At 40.8% G+C, this 23,375-nt stretch overlaps 1 protein-coding gene across 5 annotated transcripts in view; it reads left to right on the top strand.

Moving 5' to 3' along the window:
• Positions 1-23,375, top strand: part of robo2 (roundabout, axon guidance receptor, homolog 2 (Drosophila)) — an 833,901-nt gene that overhangs the window by 729,044 nt on the left and 81,482 nt on the right. For all 5 annotated transcript variants that reach the window (XM_062060421.1, XM_062060420.1, XM_062060422.1 and 2 more), the window contains exons 12-16: positions 3,027-3,193; positions 5,587-5,708; positions 11,007-11,238; positions 19,875-19,999; positions 20,068-20,239. In XM_062060421.1, the coding sequence (XP_061916405.1) occupies positions 3,027-3,193; positions 5,587-5,708; positions 11,007-11,238; positions 19,875-19,999; positions 20,068-20,239 (818 nt within the window). The remainder of the gene's footprint in view (positions 1-3,026; positions 3,194-5,586; positions 5,709-11,006; positions 11,239-19,874; positions 20,000-20,067; positions 20,240-23,375) is intronic.

Here is a 23,375-nt window from a genome sequence, read left to right as displayed (position 1 = left end):
AGCAAAAAAAGTATTGGATGCTATCGGCATGAATCTAAAATCGCCGATGTAAGCTCTGAGAAGTAGTCCTGCTCTGCGTTTACTTAGGCAAAGCTGGACAGATAGTTATCATCTAAATTTCCCCCAATAAGCACACAAGGTTGTTTTTTTCTTGTTTTAGTCAAGTCATTTACCAAAGTAAACATGGCTAGTAGGCAGCTACACAAAAGATTAGCACACAATAGCACACAAGCTAGACTAATATAAGTGTCCTTAATTGAACAATATTGCGGTCTAAAACAGCATATTTGTCAATATAAACAAATATCAAATAATTATAGTTGCATATTACTTACAAATAAAAAGTCGTCAAGGCAGAAGCGTATTAGAAATTATCCAGTAACAAACGTGTTCGCATTATTAAATGTACTCATTGTGGACATTTTTTATGAATTAATGAATTGTTAATTAATTAATATGATGACTCTGTGTCGCCTAAAACTAAATTTCCACATCATTTTAATCAAAGACAGCACAGATCCTTAATGGCAGTTAATAATAAATACATTAGTGTTTTTAATACCTACCATTTTTTTTTGTTTGACTAATTTCGCTTGATTGATTGATTGATTGATTGAAACTTTTATTAGTAGATTGCACAGTGAAGTACATATTCCGTACAATTGACCACTAAATGGTAACACCCGAATAAGTTTTTCAACTTGTTTAAGTCGGGGTCCACTTAAATTGATTCATGATACAGATATATACTATCAAATATATAGTAACATCATAATACAGTCATCACACAAGATAATCATCAGAGTATATACATTGAATTATTTACATTATTTACAATCCGGGGTGTGGGATATGGAAGGGGGGGTTAGGTTTGGTTGGTATCAACACTTCAGTCATCAACAGTCAGCATCAACAATTGCATCATCAGAGAAATTTAAAGATTAAAGTACCAATGATTGTCACACACACACTAGATGTGGTGAAATTTGTCCTCTGCATTTGTCCCATCCCCTTGGGGAGCAGTGGGCAGCAGCGGCGCCGCGCCCGGGAATCATTTTGGTGATTTAACCCCCAACTCCAACCCTTTGTTGCTGAGTGCCAAGCAGGGAGGTTATGGGTCCCATTTTTATAGTCTTTGGTATGACTCGGCTGGGATTTGAACTCCAACCTACCGATCTCAGGGCGGACACTCTATGGACATTGAAACAGTGTAGGACTGACTTGGTAGGATATGTACAGCAAGTAGTGGACATAGAGAGAGAGATCAGAAAGTATAAGAAAAAGTGTCTACATTTGATTATTTACAATCCGAAGAGGTATTATGTGGAAGGGAGGGTGTTAGTTTAGGGTTGTAGTTGCCTGGAGGTGTTCTTTTAGTGCGGTTTTGAATGAGGATAAAGATGCCCTTTCTTTTACACCTGTTGGGAGTGCATTCCATATTGATGTGGCATAGAAAGAGAATGAGTTAAGACTTTGTTAGTTCGGAATCTGGATTTAAAGTGGTTAGTGGAGCTCCCCCTGGTGTTGTGGTTATGGCGGTCATTTACGTTAAGGAAGTAGTTTGACGTGTACTTCGGTATCAGGGAGGTGTAGCGGATTTTATAGACTAAACCAACCAAAAAGTAACTTTTTGGTTGGCCAACGGTTTACGTTGTATTGCGCGCCCTGACGGCAAGTGTGGGAGTCGGTTCTGAAGTATGAAGTAAAGAGACGTAACTTCATCACCTCGCCTGGTTATTGACTCCAACCCAGAATATTATAATATATATAATATAATATATTCAAATACAACAATGAGTAGAGAGAAGTGTTATGTGTGTATATGTGTAAATAAATGAACACTGAAATTCAAGTATTTATTTTATTTATATGTATATATATATAATAAAATACATATTTATATATAGCTAGAATTCACTGAAAGTCAAGTATTTATTTTATATATATATATATATATATATATATATATATATATATATATATATATATATATATATATATATATATATATATATATATTTAATAAATACTTGAATTTAAGTAAATTCTAGCTATAAATATACTCCCCCACCCCCCCAAATCTCAAGTGAATCAAACTGCACCAAAGTTCTCTTGCAAAAGGACCGAGATATCACTTCACTTGTTTGGGTTCGAATGTCCACGTTCACGTACTAACAGAGCAAATCTTTAAAAAAATAGTACTGTGAAAAAACAAGTTGCCTCTGTATTGAAGCTATCATTATAATTCCGGGACGCTCACATAATTCCGTTTAGATGAAGATTCAATCGCAATCCTCACAAAGAGATAAAAAAAGTTCCTGCAGGAAGTTTCTTGTGGGGTCTATTTCGCCATCTTGGGGATGTAAAAGTTGACCAGTCTGTCATACCATGGCCACATTTGCCTACTAGCAGGTGTGAGATGCATTATATATAATCTAGAATTTTCTTTTAGCAAGTTTGAGATGAAGCAAAAGCGAACGTCTGTTCAGTGTGTCAACAATAGCAGCGTAAGCTAGCATTAGCTCACTGCTATCAATGCGCTACTAAAATAGTCTGTTTGCATTAGCACTTATAATAACATCACTCATATTTGGTTAATTTTCAGGTCACAACATGTACATGAAATATTATTTGCAGTTTCTGGATGTTTCTAGAGAGAGTATAATGATAAACAGCACATCTCTTTCCAATGTTTGCGTATTTCCAGTATAACTGATCTGATAACATTGTCAGAGTGCAGAAGCATTACTACTGTGATGTCAATCTTCGAAAATAGCCAAAGGTATTCGAGCACAATAATCAAAATGGCTGACTGAATTTGTGGTATTTTGTGATGTTTAAATGGTGTTTTCACATACTTTGCGGATAGTAAATAGAATTGGATATGGTTTAATGAATACAATGAAACATAAATAAGCATATAAAGTCACCTCTTTTTTTCACTCTACTGGTACTTTAACATGACAATTGTGAACGCACCCCTTAGTAAGCGTTTTTCTCTTGAACGATGTTTCCCCTAATTGCAGCCAATCAGTGAGCAACAGCTGGCAAACCGTGGCGGATCACGTGAAAACCACCCAGTACACCGTCAAAGGCCTGCGCCCTAATACCATCTACCTGTTCATGGTCCGAGCGGTCAACAACCAGGGTGTGAGCGACCCGAGCCCCATGTCGGATCCTGTTAGAACACAAGGTAACACACACACACACACAGACACACACACACACACTGAGTAACCATTTCTATGTCTAATCCACTGATGGCATCCTTCGTTTTCGCTGAGTCTTCATTCTGCTCCCACTGATAGGGGAAGGTCAATGTAGCCGCGCCCCATCCATCCCGCCCTCCGTCAAAGAGCGATACGTATCATCCTTCTCTCGCAGTGAAATACGGCAGAACTTTGTGGAGGTCAAACTCTCCATCTCAGTCCAGCTCATTATGGCGTCCACTTAAGCAATTATGTAAAATACGCATGTCTACTTTTGGATGGCCTAAGTGAGTTACTGCTGTCCCTGCTATGTTAATGAATATAACGGGAAAAAATGACTGCCTTCCAGCTCGTAGCAGATTTTATTATAGTAGCGAGCAGGCCGCAGTCTCCTGATTACATTGATATGATAATCAGCCTCAGGCTAAATACTGTCAAGGCAAGAGTGTACTCTTCATAAAAGTAGAGTCCATTTACTTGTCTTATTCCTCATGTAGGTGATCTATGGATGTATATATTGACACAGGCGATAAATTCTTGCCTGATTACTATGACTATATGATTTGTTCCCTTTCTAAGTCTCAGAAGTTTTCTGGTGTGGTCTGCAACTTAAAACAACCAACAATGGGGGCGAAAAAGAGGGAAATGGTGTCGTAGCGGTCATCCGTCTTAGTGCTGCAGTCATTTTGTTAAGTAGTAGTTGCTGACAAGTGGCAAAAAATGGATACAAAAATGGAATGAGGTAATGTTCATATATATTTGAGTGCCAGAAGTGGTGCAATTATTCTGGCACCCTGCCTTGTCACCTACAACATGAATGTAAGACGACCCCTTTTTTGCCAAGATGATCTAATAGACCGCAATAGAAATTACAGTATATCCTACTTCTGTCTTTTTTGAGCATCTCTCTAGGGGCCTCATGTATTATGAGTTGCATGGATTTCCGACTAATAAGAGACGTACGTTCAAATCCAGAAAACAACGTACAGTACGCAAGAAAAAAATCTGATGCATTAAAGTGTATATTTCTTTTTTACTCTGCAATCAATTTAAAATTGATTGTAGGAGTTTGGGCAACACGGTGGAACAGGGGTTAGTGCATGTGCTTCACAATACGAAGGTCCTGAGTAGTCCTGGGTTCAATCCCGGGCTCGGGATCTTTCTGTGTGGAGTTTGCATGTTCTCCCCGTGACTGCGTGGGTTCCCTCCGGGTACTCCGGCTTCCTCCCACCTCCAAAGACATGCACCTGGGGATAGGTTGATTGGCAACACTAAATTGGCCCTAGTGTGTGAATGTGAGTGTGAATGTTGTCTGTCTATCTGGGTTGGCTCTGTGATGAGGTGGCGACTTGTCCAGGGTGTACCCCGCCCTCCGCCCGAATGCAGCTGAGATAGGCTCCAGCACCTCCCGCGACCCCAAAAAAGGGACAAGCGGTAGAAAATGGATGTAGGAGTTTGCCCAGACCCAGCCCAGGCCACGCCACCTTATAAATACGCAAATCATATCAGAACTGCACGCTCTGCCCAATCACAATTCCGTAAGAGGTGCTTCTTTCTCGTGATTCAAGCGAACTCTCATTGCTGTGTGGTCTCCTGGAACTGAACACTGGTTGAAAAAATAAAAATAAAAATGTTCGGGTCAGGAAGAAGGTGGAGAAGATGATGGATGCGCATGACCAATACAGGAGGACCGGATATACATTTTGTGCTGCACCCCGTTTGAAAAGATAGTTGCTGCACTGATACGTAAAACTCAAGAAGTCGCGGGTGACTCTGATTAGCCTCAATATAAATATAATTTGTGTAACTTAAAACAAAATGTGTTCATGCAGTAGCCTGCTCACAGCCAGATTAGAGTTTTATGTGAAAATTATGTAATATTTGGTTTAAGTTAAACATGCCAGTATGTCACAAAGGATACGAAAGACTGTGACTCCTGCTTGATTACTCAATTTATTTAACACAGGAGAGCTTCTTTTCGATAGCAGCTGCATGTGACACCGAGGCCGGGTCATTCCTCCAGTACCATTAGTGTGCCGCCACCTCCAGATGCTTGGCAAAATGATCGCCTACATAAATTAATCAACTTCCTCACAGATATGAATATGAAGCATTAAATGCATTGGCGAAAAAGTTAATTTTGTGCCGTTGCCTCCATCTTTTTTACAATGTTGAAATCAAAGGTTGGCAAAGCCCGAACTATCACCTCTGTGTGTCGCCAAAGTATCCACAGCCTGTAGAATTGTGCGTACGTGAAGCATGAAGTTGGCGTGAGGCAGCGCACATTTCCACCTCAAGTTCACTCTTTGCTTGTGCCAGTGCAGTAATTGTTACTTCCGCACAGTATGTACTGATGCACTGTCTCGTCCCCCTGCAGACATCAGTCCTCCAGCTCAGGGCGTCGACCACAGACACGTGCAGAAAGAGCTTGGCGAGGTCATAGTTCGCCTGCACAACCCCGTCGTCTTGAGTCCCACCGCCATCCAAGTCACGTGGACGGTAAGGCCGCTTCTTCCCGGGGAACTTTTCAAACAAAATGGGACCTATTACATAAGTATTTGGACTCTGAAACATGTTTTCCAAGAAGGAATAATGAACATGGAAACTGCTGCCGTTATAAAACTTGTATTAACTGTACATGCAATGTTTTAAGTAACATATTGTGCTGTTGCGTTTTTCATTGTTTCTTACAATGAACATGAGAGCAACAAGAGTCTACCAGGTCAAATTCCGTGTGTGTTGAACGTACTTGGCCAATAAAGCTGATTCTGATTCTAATATAATAATACAAATAATTAGGGCTGTCAAAGTTATCGAGTTAACTCATCATTAATCACAAAAAAATATTGCATTAATCATGAACACACTTTGATTAATCATACAATTTATTTTGACCGTACAAGCTCTTTTACCTTCACCGCTATACGATCAGTGATCAGATCAATGCATACGTCAGTACAAAAATGAATAAGGAGACTATGACTTGTGTGCTCGCTGGCAGATTTCACTCCAAAATACATCCTTGAAGAACTTTAGATAAAACTGTTACCAAGTTTTGTGCAAATAAATGACGTGCATTCAAATAAAACGTTTAAAAATGTTCCATGATATTTTGACAGTAAAATTGCATTGGGCTACAAATATTGGGGTCTTATCTTAAGTAAATTTTAATTATGCATGCGAGTAATCACCTGTGACGAATCATGATTAATCCAAATTCTAATGTGATTAATCTGATTAAGACAATTGATCATTTGACAGCCCTAATCATATTTTAATATATTTAGTAATTGTGAAAAATATAAACACAAAAAAACATGTTCTGTTTACGGTTGTTTGGTATACCGGTACTAATAAAGTACCGCGGTAATAATGAATAAAAAATGGTACTATACTGCTTCTGAAAAATACTGGTACTTTTTATTTACGGACATGACGGCGCGCCCTCGACACGTTGTGACATTGCTGGTAAAACGTGCACACAGAGCACTTACATGGAGAAACAGTGTTGAGATAGAAAAGGGAGAATGGACGCATTGTGGCTTAAAAACTAGAGATAAAGGTGAAGTTATAAAAACTGAAGCGTTGCTATGTAAAAGGTGCTTAGCTCTTGCTCTTGTTAGCCGTGGGCTAGCTAGCGGCTAACGTAAATTCGCAGTTCGTAGTGTTTTAGCTACTTCTAAATCACTAATCCTCGTCTCCATGGCGACAAATAAAGTAAGTTTCTTACAAGTATCATCCCTGCAGGACGAGGAAGAGCTAAGCATGCCTCACTACACACCGTAGGAGGATACAATAGCTAATCGCTAACAGCAAGCTAGTGCTCATGAATGTAAACAAACACCATGGGTGGCTCTACACAGACATCGACTGAAACGATACCAACTACAAGAGCCGTACACAGTCAATACTACCATGAATACTTCGATATTTTTTATCATCACTAAGTCTTTTGTCTTTTTTATTGTTTATAAACCCATGAAATACATCCCTGGACAATAGAGAACTTTAAATATGACCAATGTATGACCCTGTAACTACTTGGTATTGGATTGATAGCAACATCTGTAGTATCACCCAAAACTTATGTAAAGTATCAAACAACAGAAGAATAAATGATTATTACATTTTAACAGAAGTGTAGATAGAACATGTTTAAACAGAAAGTGAGCAGATATAAACAGTGAATGAACAAGTAGATTAATAATCCATCATAATTTGACAAAATAATCAAATGAGAAATTACACAATATGTTATTGCATACGTCAGCAGCCAAATTAGGAACCTTTGTTTGCTCACTTGCTACTAAAAGAGAAGTTGTCTAGTATGTTCACTATTTTATTTAACAACAAAATTATTATTTAATTGCAATAAGCAATGTTTGTTTAATGTGTCATAAGATTTTATGTTTGGTTGTGGTCCCCTTTATTTTGAAAACAATAGATATACATTTTGGTACGGCGACAACCCACGAGTTCTGTTAAACTACTAATGATAACATAAGTTTAGTGTTCTTGTTGTATTTTTTGGTTTAACAAAAGTAACTTTGAGAAAGTTGCAAATATCCACTTAAAGTCTTTTTGTCCATGTTTTGTGCTTCAGCTGTGCTAAACATATTATAGATTGTTTCCTGTAAAGTAAATAGACATATTAAAAAAACTAACATCTGGTAGCTCATCAGTTGTTTTTAGCACCTGGTACACTTTGACGGAAATAAATGTTTGTGGCAATAAAGTGTTAAGCAAACAGTATTTTTTTCCCTGCTTTGCTTCGAAGCATTTATCTTGCTTTGTTCCCCGTATGTGCAAACACTTCCATTTCCTGGCATCAGCACATTTTGTGACAAATTACAAAGCAGCTCCAGCCTCCGCTACCGTGATTTTTTTATTATTTGTATAAATCACTCAGACCCTGCGTGCATCTGATATTGACGCGGGGGCTTGTTTCCATTTCCAAACGTACCACATTAGCAGTTTTCCCGCTGACATGTTTATTTACCCGCGTAATAAGTCTCACCTCAGGACTCGCTAGCTAATTTAAGACTAAAGGCGTCGTGTGCTTTTTTTTTTACGACAGCAACGTCCAATCAGCGCCAAACATGACTGGCCTCATCCATCAGGGGCACCTTCCATAAACAGGAAAACCTCGCTCAGAGAGCTTTTATATTCCCAAATCATTCCATTAATAAGTCACACGCCCTGGCTTGGAATCTCATTTTACTGATTTACTCGGGCTACACGGCGAAAAAAAGCATCTGTTTAATTTGTCATTCCAAGGCACGGCTTGCTTGGACTGTTAACAAGCCATTACGATGAAGGATGCCACCATTGCCCTTGTGCATCAAGAGGGAGGGGGGGGCTTTTGGTTAGGGGGGCTATCACAGGACACATTTGCTCTTATCATCTCGGTGACATTCTCATAGACAGGAGCTCTCTCAAGGGGCTAACGCCATCTTTCCGTGGTGTAAGTTGAGACTATACCCGTATGTGTGCTTCAAGGGCGCTCTTATGGAATGTATTTTGATTTTAATAAGAGGAGCAAAGTCTTAAGGTAATGCCCGAGCGTTCATTAAGCTAAGCGCGTTATAGCCGGTAATAAAAGGGCCTATTAAATTAGTAAAGAGCTCTGAAGTGTCGTGAAAGCAATCCGAGGGAGCTAAAAAAAAATAAAAATCCTTACAGTTGCACGCCCATGTTTAAATGACTCAAGATATTTGTTTTGTTTAGCATTCAGTATTCACAATTTTAGAGCTTTTGATGTACAGTATGAAGGGGATTCATATTTACCTGACACATGAAACGTGACAAGTTGGAGGAGTGCACTATCCACTTCGGCCGCCAGACGGCAGTAAAGTGTTGGATATATCTTTAAGTGTGTTTTGTGGCAATTCCAACTTTGACCACGGCGTCAGTTGCTATGAATGGTGGTGATTTCCATCATGTTCAGCAGCCTGCATTGCAAAATGATTGCCCCACCCCCCTTTCCAGAAATGGGGCAAAATGAATGCCTTCCCTCCTCTACCAAAGACTGAAAGTGTAGGTCAAAAAATGTCTGACACAACAAATGTAATATAAATCCCTAGACTCCAAACTTGGTTGAGCTAGTTGGTAGCATAGGTGGTTCGTTTTTGGTGGTGATTGGCTGAGATCACTTTAGGTAAAAGTTCAACAGTAGCGAGAAGAAAAGGTATTTGCAATACATGTCTTACTTTTGATATCTGTAACTGTATCAAGTGTTTTTTGTTTTTTTTCTGCCTAAACATTGTGACAGGTCAGACTATGGGTCTGGGTTATTCTTGATTCCATTTTGATTTTCTGTCTGGGTCTTTTATTATATAGTTTAATTTCCTGTTTTGCACCGTAGTCCTGAGATAGCTCCTTTACCCTGTTCAGAGCGTTCTCAGCGCTAGTGCGATACCATACCACTGATTTTCTTTCCAATTCGATACTGAGTAAAATTTAGGCTTGTATCAGCAATACTGTTCCAACACCGATACTTTGTGCAAATATACTAATGTGTCAAGTAACATTTAAAAAGTAGTGCATTTCAAGTGTTGCTGCTCTTGACGAATAATCTTCAGACAAAATATACGTAATCCCAGGGCGATTAAAACTATGGCGTTATTCTGCACTAAATGTGTCTTACTTCTATTCAGTTTTGTATGTAGTGTCTCCAAATAATATAATACTGGGTGACTCATTATTTGATTGTCAGTTATTTTCCTAAATAAATAAATGACCGACTGAATGGGCAGAGCAAAAAGCATAAAAATGTGGTATCGGCGGTGTCGATATGTTTGTATTGATCTGCACATCACTACTCAGCGCACCTTATTTTCATTTGTGATCAGTGCTTCTTTGTAGTTTTGACGGGACTCTCTGCTAGTCGCCTCATCAGAGGCATTGGAGTGTGTGTGGGTTTTACATATCAGGTGCTGGAGGAAGGCGGGGTACACTCTGGACAAGTCACCACCTTTTTCAGGGCCAACACAGATAGACAACATTATGATTATAATTTTAAATTCTGGCCTTTTTATATTTAATTTATTGGCACAAAAAAACAACTTAAAAATACAAGTGTTCAGTTTATGGAGGTTTAGCTTGATATGTTCATAATATAATCATCCCATCTTTAAGAATCTAAACATGTGTGTTTCTGTGAGCATTTAGTTTAGCTTCCTAGCCAGGCTTTTTTTTAAACTAAATTTAACTACATTTCTTGATTTTCAATATATTGTATCATGTTGCTTCACTTGACATCTTTTGATACTGGACTGGACTTCAAAGTTAAGCCACAAAATCCTAGTGAGATTATTTTTGTATGGAAATCAAAAGTTGGAAAGATCACTAAAAAGCTAATTATGCTCATCATACTTTATTTAATACCTACTTCACTACAGGTACACAAAAAAACCTAACTCATGTAATCACAACCATATTCTTCTCATATATTTGCCTGTAATCATTTGTGTGTGTTCCATATACTGTAGTAGGGGAAGGATTCATAGGGCCCCATTTCTGGGAGGAAGAGGAGGGTTACTTATTTTGCAATGCAGTCTGCTGAAAATGATAAAGTGCCATTTTATATAGCCACTGACTCTGTACTCAGAACTGCCACAAAACAAATATTTAACACTGTACTGCCATCTGGGGGCTAAAGTAGCTTGTGCAACCTCCAATCCATCACGTTTTATGTGTCAGGTAAACTGCGACAAATTTGAATTCCCTTCCTACTGTTGAGTTAAAACAGTATTTAAGTGATGTTTTTAGTACTCATGTGGGCTTCCTCTCCCACAGGTGGACCGCCAATCCCAGTTCATCCAGGGTTACAAAGTTGTGTACAGGCAGACATCCGGACTGCCCGCTCCGGGACACTGGCAGACGCAGGACATCAAGGTCCCGTCCGAGCGTAGCGTGGTGCTCTCGCCGCTAAAGAAGGGCATCGTGTACGAGATCAAAGCCCGGCCGTACTTCAACGAGTTCCAAGGCATGGACAGCGAATCCAGGACGGCGCGGACCACAGAGGAAGGTATGACGCTGAAGAAAAGCGATGAACTTTGTCTATTTCGCAGGGTGGCGGCTGACTCATGACCCCCGAGGGCGGTGTTTGTCATATCACTGGCGAACACATCCTTTGGAGACAAAAAGCATGTCTGCGCCCGTCGCTCCGACCTTCCGAATGTGCCTTTTTTTTCTCCTTGTTTACGAAGAAGGGGCTGTTGTGTATCCCGGCTCCTAATCCATCACCCGGCAGCCGCGGGGCCGAGGTGTGATTGGAGCCCGCACACACTCACTGTCATGTGAAGATGACGGTTGCGTTTGATTGCTACATGCTTTGACAAGGCCATGAAGCATCGTGGCACAATACTGCACACACAGTAACAAGTCTATGCGCGGAAGAATTCGCTCTTTCGACCCACGCTGGAAATTGCTCTATAGAATAAAGTAGATATAAAACAGCAAAATCTCACGGCAGGACAAACACATCAAAGGATGAGTACAATAGATCTTTTCATAAAGAGTGTAAAACTACTGTAGTGCTTTAACATATCAACACTTTTCTTTAAAAAGTTGAATAATTAAATGTTGACTTCTTAGCATCAGCAGGTAAGGCACTCAATTTTCCAGTTAATTCAAATTCCTATAAGTGGGATTTAAGTTGGAAATAAGGAAGTTACTGCAAAGGCAAATATTACCTTAATTTGTTACCTTATGTTACAAAACATGGTTGTTTTATGCCCCTTGAAAAAACTTGTGAACTAAGAAATACACCAAAAGCATCAAGGCACACCTGTCTCCATTAGGGAGTCATAATAATGTTCTGAAGGCAGGGGATTTTCCAAACATGTTTTTTTGGGCTGTGATCTTGTCTCACTCTTATAATAACTCATAATTGCATTGTGCTACTTTGTGAGCTGAGTCAGTCATTGGTGCTGTCAGCCGTCAATGAGTTCTTGCTTTTGTTGCAAGCTCCTGCATGTATGCTGTCATGTATAGGGATTAGATAACAATCCTTTTATTCCTCATAATACAGTCTCATGTTAGGACTGGACTAAATTTACTGAAGAGAATCACCAAATTGAATACATTTATTGAACTGATTAATTATATTTTTTTTATAATTGTTTATACATTTATATTGTTTTATTTAATAATTTTGTATTGATATATTTATTAAATTGTATCTAACAATTATTCAATTTATTTAATAAACTTTACAGTATATATTTTATTTATGTATTTACGTATTATGTATTAATTGATTTTTTTTCCATACATTGTTTCCAATTAATTTTACATGGGAGAACATTGTACAATGAGCAGAATAATACTGCCACATTGTTTTCAATTAATTTTACATAGTAGAACGTTGTACAATGAGCAGAATAATACTGCCACATAGCTCAACTTGGCAAATGATAGCTGATAGGGGTCTTCCGATCCGGGTTTTATGCTGCAGATTCCGATACGGATCATTCATGAGTGAGATTGTCCGAAGACCATCACATTTATCAATTGTAAATATTTTGATTTGTTCATTTGAGGTTTTTTTGACCTTATAACAATAGCAACACAATATTTAAACTACTTCATTTTTCTTTTATTACATATAATTGTTTGATCAAAACAAAGTCAATAGTGCACAATTGATAGAAAATGGATAGATGGAACTAAACAAAAGCAAAATCTACAAGTTCCTACTCTTTTAAGTCCTTGGTTTTACCCCCAAAGTCCTCGTCAAGTGTCTGGACTTATTCCCAGAGTTTGTAAACATTAACAAAAACAAACAAAAAAAATAAACAAGAAATATCGATCTAATTACTGTAGTATCGATCATATACTGATTAGTATTAACACTACCAATATATGGATTGATCCGCCCTCTCCTTACTTGTACACCTGGCAGCTAGACGCTCAGTTGCTCTCTCTAGATAGACATTAATTAATCTATAGTACTTTTTCTACTGTAACGTGGTTCCATCCAGACTTCCTAATGTTTACAAAGCACTTGTTTCCTGTGTTGTTTTGAGCTATCTTAGCAAATAATTCGCCTTCTTGTCTGCTTCTGCTTGTTTTTATTCAGTGTCTAACATGTTAAGCCTCATCCTCCAGTGATAATACTCTTGAGAAATGCAATTTATTTCCCGCATGGTGCATTATTAACCTCGTGGAGCAGCTCCACACTGTGTATGGTCTTACAGTTAGCTGCCAGATTTTGTGATCCGCATTAAAAGACATTAATCTGCATTAGCCGATCACATACTTTTTCATGGAAATCGGTTGATACTGACTGTGTTTGGTACTGTACATTAGTGCATCCCCAATAGCTAATGTCTGATAAGACAAAACCAGACTGAATCAGCAGTACCTCTGCTGGTTAAAGCCAATTAGTACACTACATTTTGCCTCAAATTGCATGGAGATGCGATTAAGTACCAATTCCATATAAACTGCTATTATCCTTTGATCCCCTTCAGACACATTGTTAAATGAATTCCATCACTAAACCCCAAACATCTCAGTTGGTTGGTTTGTTGGTCAAAGTTAGATGAAGGTTTGATATTAATAGCAATATTCTCAGACCAGACCTGGAAGTGATCCTTGGGGTGTTCTTAGGACAAAGGCCATCTCGTCCTACCATCCTGAGGCTTGCATGTGGTGAAGATAGTCCACAAGACTGATGACAGGCTCATTTATTTCCCTGTTCTCCAAGGGTACCGTATCTCTGGTAGCAGCCAGCCTATAGACTAGTGAGGTGGAACTGCCATCACATCAACAACAATCCCATACAGTAAAGTAAAAACATGCCAAGACACCCCCCCCCCCACCACCACCACCACCCCCCCACCGCCACCACCCCAACGAGGCCCCCGAGTACCAGCGTGTCCCAGCTATTACCAATGGAGAAAACTCTTTCTGCTTTTGCTCCATCTGCAGCCCAGTCTTTCGGAAAGACTGACCGCTTTCTATTTTGGTCTTCAGTCTGCTTTGAGTTGATAGGCCATCACACAGTAAGTTCCTCCGAGAGGATGGGTCTTCCAGCAAGATGGATGCAGAAGTCGAGTTTCGGGAGTGATTAAAACTTACAGCGGCCATTATCCAGCACAAGTACAGATTCCTCCCCAAGTGGGGATTTAGACGGATGAACGGTCACACATTCTATTATTCTGTCTCACTCGGTGTGGGTAAGGATGGAAGTCATGGCTCATGGTGCCATCTGATTCTTATTTCCCAAGATGGTCCTTAGGAGACCATTTTTATGCAAAGTGATTCCTGTGTCTCAGCATTTGCATACATGAACACTTGTAGGCAACTAACCAAATGCCCACCCAGCGTCCTTTCTATGATTTGTTTGTATTTCCTCATTATCCAGCATAGCGGCATGCAGACATGAGAGACAGGAGGTCACATTCGTGCCCACCATACATCACGCCACTAATGGCTCTATTAGCGCACCCTCTGGGGCCTCTAATGAAAAATGTGAATTGTTTAGCGCAAATATGCATGATAATAAACCGCTAAATCATTCATACCATTAACTTTGAACGACATTGCCCGTGATGGCTGCCGCCGCCGCTCTGTCACCTGGATTTAATGCGGCGCCCAAGCACGCTGTTTGATCGGATTCCCCCCCGGGTAGATTGTTTCTAATCTGGCTAAGGTGGCGGGTTCATCACAGGGCCCATTCATCTTCCGTCCATGCCAGGCATCGGCCGCTTCCCCGGAGGCCGGCGCTTCTGGTCGTGCTGAGGGATGAGCAGAGATTTACCGGGTGACAAGTGCCATTTTGGATGGAGGCGAGGTGAGGGAGAGGCAGCATGCGAGTAATTGACCTGTCAGTATTCTGCCGTGGCACAGTTCTCCTTCCACCCCCTGCGGAAATGAGAAAACATTAGTTTTGATACTTTATCCTGCGCTGTGCCAAATTCTGTTTATTTTCCTTTCTTTGTGGGGGTCAGACAAATAAGAACAAAAGCATTCAGAAAGGAAAGACATGTGTCACCTCTGAAATCCAGACGCAAAACTCTGTCGGTATCCAAGGAAACTACTTGTTACTTTTAAGTGTCTAGGCCTGCTGAGTCACATTTTACTTGTTGAAACCTCACACAAGCCGCAGCGAGCGTCCGCGGCATGCATTCACACACGTCCACACAACAAACATTTATTCATTTATTACACAGACACACTTATCGCTTGTTGTGAACTCTGACCTCTGCAGTCCGTCACTCAAATATGTCCAGGTGCAACATAAAAACGAGTTCCTGGTTCCTAGTGTTACAAAACGGAGAAGCAGCTTGTAGGCGTTACCAAAGTCTGCTCCCCAAGGTAATTCTGAACAATATCATTACTATAATGCATAAAACTAATGTAGTTGTTTGTAGTACAGGTTATTGTACTGTTTTTTAAGCATGATTTCTTATCTAAAAGTTTGTTTTTCTTCTTAAAAGGAATGTCACATGTTAAAAACTGGTGTTTTGGGACGGCCAAGCGCAGATTAAATTGATTTAAGTTATAATTTTGGTCGTAGAACACAATGTGTTCACAAGTTGAAGTACCTGTACTAGTGTAGTGATTTATTAAGGAGAATAACATTACATAGAGGAGTAAGCATCTTATAAATTGTCTAAGGCAGTGGCTCTCAAACTTTTTTCACCAAGTTCCACCTCAGAAAACGCTCGTGTAGTAGGTCTAAATATTCATTAAAAATAAATTTAATATTTGAAATTTTGGCCATTGTAACATTACACAGTTTTAAGAGATTCTCCATGTCAGATTTTAACATTGTTGTCAAACAAAAGACAGCTTTCATGACCACCCACGAACTGTGAACCATCACTGTAGACACTTTTCACCTTTGATCACTAAAGACACTTTAAACTGCAGCTGTGACCCAATGTCACCTCCATATTTATACTGTTGACTGTGAATCAGAATGTGCAATAATGTTATGTTACTCACTGTGCCTTTTACAGTATATAGCTTATACTTTTTTTAATACCTTATTTTAAACTGCTAAACTGTACATTTTTTATTTTAGCTAAGTACCGTGTGACTTGTTGAAGGGTGGACTAGCAAAGTAAGATTTTCATTGTACGGCACACTGTCTGTTTAACTGTGCATATGACAATAAACAATCTTGAATCTAGTTAGGAGGAGATGCCTCGTTCAGTGCAAAAAAATTGTCTGGTTTGAGCCAGGTTTTGCTGAGACCAATGACGTTAAGATTGTTGTCTGTAATGACCTCATTAACTAATAACATTTTGGGAGACAATGATCTTATGTTTAAAAAGCCCATATTATAGGTAGTGGGCTGTTTTGAGGAATTTTTGTTAAAGTTATCTGTAGTAGTAATGATAATAATGTTGCGTTTATTTTGCGTAGTGCGCTTTAAATAATTTCGACCATATCTAGGAATTGATATGACGGGAATCTTCAGAGTGTTTGCTTGGTGCTGCTGAACGCGTCATAATTTGCCACCTCAGTAGAATGCATGTCCACCTCTGGCACAGTCACTGCAGAAAAAACATTATGTGAGTTGTGTATTATTCTAGGAGAAATGCTATGTGTGCAGGGATTTTCCAGCCTGGCGTTGGCTAGTTCTAGCTTAACTGACTCCTCACACGGACTAACAGACACTGTAATTGCCTGTGACCGGGCTTGCTCTAGTGTAGATAGTCAAGTGTGATTCAAACAATAATCTATGTTCCTTGTCAGAATGATGGCGCCTTCCAGGTTAGGGTGAAGGCTGTCCCTCATCAACAAGCCCGGTTTGCCCCAGAAAGAGGGCCAATTATCAATTAACCTTAGTCCCTGTTGTCTACAAAAACTAGTTAGCCACTTGTTAAGCGAGACTAATCTGCTATACGTCGATACTGCGATTAGCCTGTCGTACGTGTTTACTAGGCCTGTTGCGAGTTAGCTCCCTAAGATTAGCTTCAATGTCAGGTGCTCTGGCCCCGGGAATACACTTAATTGTGGCTGGTTTGCTAAACTTTATGTTTCGGGTGATAGAGTCCCCTATGACTAAAGTGTGGTGCCCGGTAGACTGGGTCATAGGACTAGCTAAAGGGCTAAATCTATTATGCGTCTCAACTGGTTCACTGTTGCTTATAGGACGCTATAAACTAGGCTAGTTAGCTCGTTACAGCTAACGCTAGCAGATGTGTCCGCAACGTCTAAAGTTACGAGATTACTCTGCTCTAACTGGCGGACACGGCCCTCTAGCAGAGTCAACCTATCCATGAGAACGGTGCACGAAGAGCAGGGAGCCATGCTCACGGCATTTCTTTCACTGAGTCAAGTTCTTGCTGTCTTCAGGGAAGTGGTCGCAACGTGTGGGAGCAGATTTCTTCAGATGTGAACTGGGGCTGTCTGCCTCCGAGCCAGTCAGAATCTGTCTCTCGTCATGCTCATCTAAGTGAGAAGGCATTCATTTCAATTTAACAAATAATAGCGCTAACAAGATAGGCGGTGAGTTAGTAGTAGTTAGGGGACGGCGTGGCGAAGTTGGTAGAGTGGCCGGGCCAGCAATCGGAGGGTTGCTTGTTACTGGAGTTCAATCCCCACCTTCTACCATCCTAGTCACGTCCGTTGTGTCCTTGGGCAAGACACTTCACCCTTGCTCCTGATGGCTGCTGGTTAGCTGCCTTGCATGGCAGCTCCCGCCATCAGTGTGTGAATGTGTGTGTGAATGGGTGGATGTGGAAATACTGTCAAAGCGCTTTGAGTACCTTGAAGGTAGAAAAGCGCTATACAAGTATAACCCATTTATCATTTATTATTTACATGTTGTATTCAGATGACGGGTGAGCGTTACTGCTGCTGGGATGAGATAGGAGTGGTTAAAAACAGGACTTTAATTTATAATTGTTGCATGTTTTGTGTTTGTTTCAGCATATTGCTGATATGTCCTCCTCTTGATTAACTCGCAGCGTTATTATAATTACAAGTAGCGCTGTTGCAACCTTTTCTTGTAAAATGTAGTCAACTTAAGAGCCTTTGTTGCGCCTGGGCTTCGCCATTTTGAGATCTGACGTCACTATGCACTTGCATAATGGCGTCATCCCCACCTGGAAGGATCAATAAGAGAACTAATTGAAAAAATGGCAAACGGTTTCCAATTGATACACTTGGGATGGGAATCAAAAACCGGTTCTGAACAAGAACCGGTTTTTGATTACTAGTTGTCAGATAAATCAGCAACTTGAGGGTTGCAGGTTCGATCCCCGCTTCCGCCATCCTAGTCACTGCCGTTGTGTCCTTGGGCAAGACACTTTACCCACCTGCTCCCAGTGCCACCCACACTGGTTTAAATGTAACTTAGATATTGGGTTTCACAATGTAAAGCGCTTTGAGTCACTTGAGAAAAAGCGCTATATAAAATGTAATTCACAATTCACAACTGAAATTTATTTTTTTCATGTTAATTCTTGGATCATTGCACAATCAGGATTCTTTTCCTAATAAACTGAATCTAATGTGTTTGATATTGTGGCATCGGACGTCATCAGTGTGTCAGTCAATTAAAATGGAATTGGAAAATCCTTGGAAAAATACCTAATTCCATGTCGGTTCGATGTACATTAACAACTGCAAATAGGACACAGTCAAAAAACTGTTTAGTCAGATATATGTGACCCTTTACAATGGAAACTCAGAAAATTTAGCAGTGTACTTTACGTACTGCTTGGCAGAACAAGACTAAAATGTCCAGTTTTTCTGTTGACAGAGCGGATTCATAAATGTCTCTTAGCTACAATCTTCTCTCCGGTCCAAACCTGCTTGTCTGGACTTATAGCTCTGATTCCCTCAGGCAGGAGACTACGCTCCATCCAGACCCACACCTCCCGCCACCTGAACAGTTTTTTCCCCTCGGCCATCAGGCAAATGAACAATAACTCCTAACAGCAGCTCCTTGAATTCCTTGAATTCCTTCTAAGTCTATCTGATAGCTCAGTTACAGCTCTTTTTATTACCAAATATGTGTTGTATGTTTTTATGTCGCACATTTGCACCAAGAAAAATTCCTAGTTTGTGAACCCGTTCTCAAACAATGGCAATAAAACTATTCTGATTCTGATTGTCCCTTAAAAACTGAATGTCTGCAGTGTTCATTGTGGGAAGCCAAATTGGGAATTACGTATAAACGTCATAAGAAAACTTTCAGGGCAGCACGGTGGGACAGGGGTTAGTTCGTGTGCTTCAAACTAAGAAGGTCCTGGGTTCAATCCCGGGCTCGAGGTCTTTCTGTGTGGAGTTTGCATGTTCTCTCCGGGAATTCCGGCTTCCTCCCACCTCCAAACACATGCAGCTGGGGATAGGTTGATTGGCAACACTAAATTGGCCCTAGTGTGTGAATGTGAGTATGAATGTTGTCTATCTGTGTTGGCCCTGCGATGAGGTGGCGACTTCTCCAGTGTGTACCCCGCCTTCCGTCCGAATGCAGCTGAGATAGGCTCCAGCACCCCCCGCAACCCCGAGAGGGACAGCGTTCAAGATCGTCCAAAGCCTCCTCTTCATATAAATCCCCCGTCTAATGAGACATCTTGACAGCCTGCAGCCACCTGTGTCATCCCTAAAGAATAGCAGAGTGTCTGACTACATATTCATGAGCCACTCTGCTATAGTCACATATTGAGATGTCCTTGCATTCCTTGTTTGCAGCCCCCAGCGCCCCTCCTCAGCAGGTAACAGTCCTCACCGTGGGAAACCAGAACAGCACTTCAATCAGCATCTCCTGGGACCCCCCTCCGCCGGACCACCAAAATGGCATCATCCAAGAGTACAAGGTCTGTTTATGGTGCGTCAAAGGCCCACTAGTACTTTTATCTTATTCTCTCCTCCTTCCGTGCCACAGATCTGGTGCCTGGGTAACGAGACGCGTTTCCACGTGAACAAGACGGTGGACGCGGCCATACGCTCGGTAGTGGTGGGCGGGCTGCAAGTGGGTGTGGTCTACCGAGTGGAAGTGGCCGCCAGCACCAGCGCAGGGGTGGGAGTGAAAAGTGAACCCCAGTCCATTGTTATCGGTAAGGAACAAAATACGTTTTTGGAAAATATTGTTCAGGGATTCCTGGGTGGACCTCGCGTGAGAGAAAGTTGTGGGGTTAATCATTTTGCAATGCGGTCTGCTAAAATGATGGAAAGCGCCAATCTACATATTAACTGACGCTGTGGTCAAAATTGGAATTAGCACAAAACACATTTTAAGATATTCAACACTAAAGTGAATAGTGCATCCTCTTCCCCCAATTTGTCACGTATCATTTGTTGGGTAAACGGCGACGGATGGGGCCATATGAATCCCCTTCCTACTTTAAATGATGGCTAGCCCTTATTTCCCCAGTGTCACTACCATAATCCGCCATGCAACATGGGGCATGTTTGCCAATGATTGCGTGGCAGTCTTATTGTGTATTGTGCACACTTTTGTGTCCATGTGTTACAGTCAGTGTGTCTGCAAGCTCCATAAAAAGTGTCAAACCAGCGTGTCTGGGGTGCGATAGTAGATCAATACCGTCCTCTCCTTTCATTTCACATTGTGTGTTTTACCCTCAATGGAGTGAATTAGAGGCTGAGCTTGACAAACAACCTGCTCATCCAGGGGGTTTGTTATAAGCTTTGTCCTTTTTTTTTGGGTCAGTATGTTATATTTCACTGCACATCCTTCGGGTCCATATTATGACGTTTTGGTCAATATCTTCACTCAAGTTTAAGCAATGCTTAGTTCGACCCGCAGCAACTGTCACATTAAGTACACTTGCACAATACAAGAGTTGTATCAATAAGTCTGCCTTTGCAAACATAACTTAATATGTTATGTTCCATTTCACTTTGTTGTCTGTGAAGCACTTTGAGTCTGCCTTGTGTATGAAAAGCGCTATACAAATAAAGTTGCCTTGCCTTGCCTTGCCTTGCCTTGCCTAATTAGTCATTGGCCGGAAACTGTCATTACATGCAGGATTTGCATTCACTGTTAATGCAGTCTTGTCTTTGGAGGCAACCCTGAAAACAATCTTCCTCCTAGAATTTTAAAACCGTCCTCTTGTTGCACAATATCTAAATGTAGGAACTCTGTGCCGTCACTTGTGGGCGTCTCGCTCACTGTTCATGCAGTCCTTGGCTGCTCTACACGTCAATTAGAGGCAAACCTAAAAAGAAAACACAATTTCCTTTCCTCAGAAAGCGTCTACTCCTGTTGCATTTCTCTCTAGTTCCTGTCTTCATGCATGATATCTAAATGTGGCAACTCAGTCTGGCTTCTCACTTGCTGTTCATCCAGTCTCTGTGCTCTCATTACATGTTAATCATTACAAACGGCATTGATGCAGCCTTAATGCGTATATTACCTAACTGACATACCAAATATGATCCAGCAATGATACTCCTCAATATCAGATTACATATTTAGTTTGACGCGTAAGGATGGGTACCGATACCTGGGAATAGATAACAGCACCAGTTTTCGGTGCTTTTGTTTGTTTATATGGTAATAAATGTAAATTTGTTTAAAATACTATCTTATTTGCGCAAATGCACCAAGTCGTTGAATTTCAATATTTTTGATTCAATAAATAAAGGGTTTGTATGTTCTCTATATCCAACATTATGTATTATTACATTTTTTATTTTTTGTAACACAGTGACTGAATGACGCGCACATTTGTAATTGTTTCTCCATGTTTCTACACAGTAACGCAAACATGGTAACACTACTGAGCAGTACAGAATATGGAGTGAAAGTAAAATGGAGGCTTCTCAGAGGGTGAGATAACTCCTGGAAATGACCTGCTCAGAATGGTCGAAGGTGTAGATTTGTGTATCCGAGGTAAAGGAACTGGCAGGCCGTCTTCTTCTAATGGATTTATTACAATCTTTGGCAAGGTATGGTCTATAACATGGCACACAAACAACAATCAGAAGTGCAGCCAATATTCCAAACAGATAATGTGTCATGAGACAGGCAAATATAAATTAAATACAAAGAGGACATAAGTAAAGGAAATTAATTGAGCTCAAATGTACCTGCACAAAAGACATAATGATGCAATGTACAATTAGTTAGCCTAAATAGCATGTTAGCATTGATTAGCTTGCAGTCATGCACTGACCAAAAATGCCTGATTAGCACTCCACACCAGTCAATAGCATCAACAAAGCTCACTTTTGTGTATTCACGCACAGCATAAAACATTTGGTGGACAAAATGAGACAAAGGAGTGGCATAAAACACATTTTCTGTGGCAGTGTCGGAGAAAGTTATACATGTTAACAAACTGTTGAGTCACAGTGCACACAACTACGGTGAGTTCAAGGTCCGCCAAAATTATTAGGACAAAATGGGGCTCGCCGAATACTCTCATCAGTGAAGCCATCCATCCATCCATCTTCTTCCGCTTATCTGAGGTCGGGTCGCGTGGCCTCCTACCCGTCGGACGTGCCCTAAACACCTCAATCAATCAATCAATCAATGTTTATTTATATAGCCCTAAATCACAAGTGTCTCAAAGGGCTGTACAAGCCACAACGACATCCTCGGTACAGAGCCCACATACTGGCAAGGAAAAACTCACCCCAGTGGGACGTCGGTGAATGACTATGAGAAACCTTGGAGAGGACCGCATATGTGGGTAACCCCCCCCCCCCCCCCCCCCCCCCCCCCCCCCCCCCCTCTAGGGGAGACCGAAAGCAATGGATGAACACCTCCCTAAGGAGGCGTTCCGGGGGCATCCAGAACAGATGCCCGAACTACCTCATCTGGCTCCTCTCGATGTGGAGGAGCAGCGGCTTTACTTTGAGCTCCTCCCGGATGGCAGAGCTTCTCACCCTATCTCTAAGGGAGAGCCCCGCCACCCGGCGGAGGAAACTCATTTCGTCCGCTTGTACCCGTGATCTTGTCCTTTCGGTCATAACCCAAAGCTCATGACCATAGGTCAAGATGGGAACGTAGATCGACCGGTAAATTGAGGGCTTTGCCTTACAGCGTCCGCATTACTGAAGACAGTGAAGCAATACACATAAACATATTAAACACTGGGCTTTCTAACAATTTGGAAGGTTTGTGTCGTGTGTCCTCCTACAGAAACCATATTAAAACAAAAAATATATTTTTCCACATCTTTTTCCATTTTCATACATTTCTGAAAAAGCTCCAGGAAGCCACAA

Source organism: Entelurus aequoreus, linkage group LG10, assembly GCF_033978785.1.
Source record: "Entelurus aequoreus isolate RoL-2023_Sb linkage group LG10, RoL_Eaeq_v1.1, whole genome shotgun sequence".
In the NCBI taxonomy this organism is placed as follows: Eukaryota; Metazoa; Chordata; class Actinopteri; order Syngnathiformes; family Syngnathidae; genus Entelurus; species Entelurus aequoreus.
The sequence above is the reverse complement of the archived record's forward strand: the minus strand, read 5'-3'. Positions and strand labels throughout refer to the sequence as shown.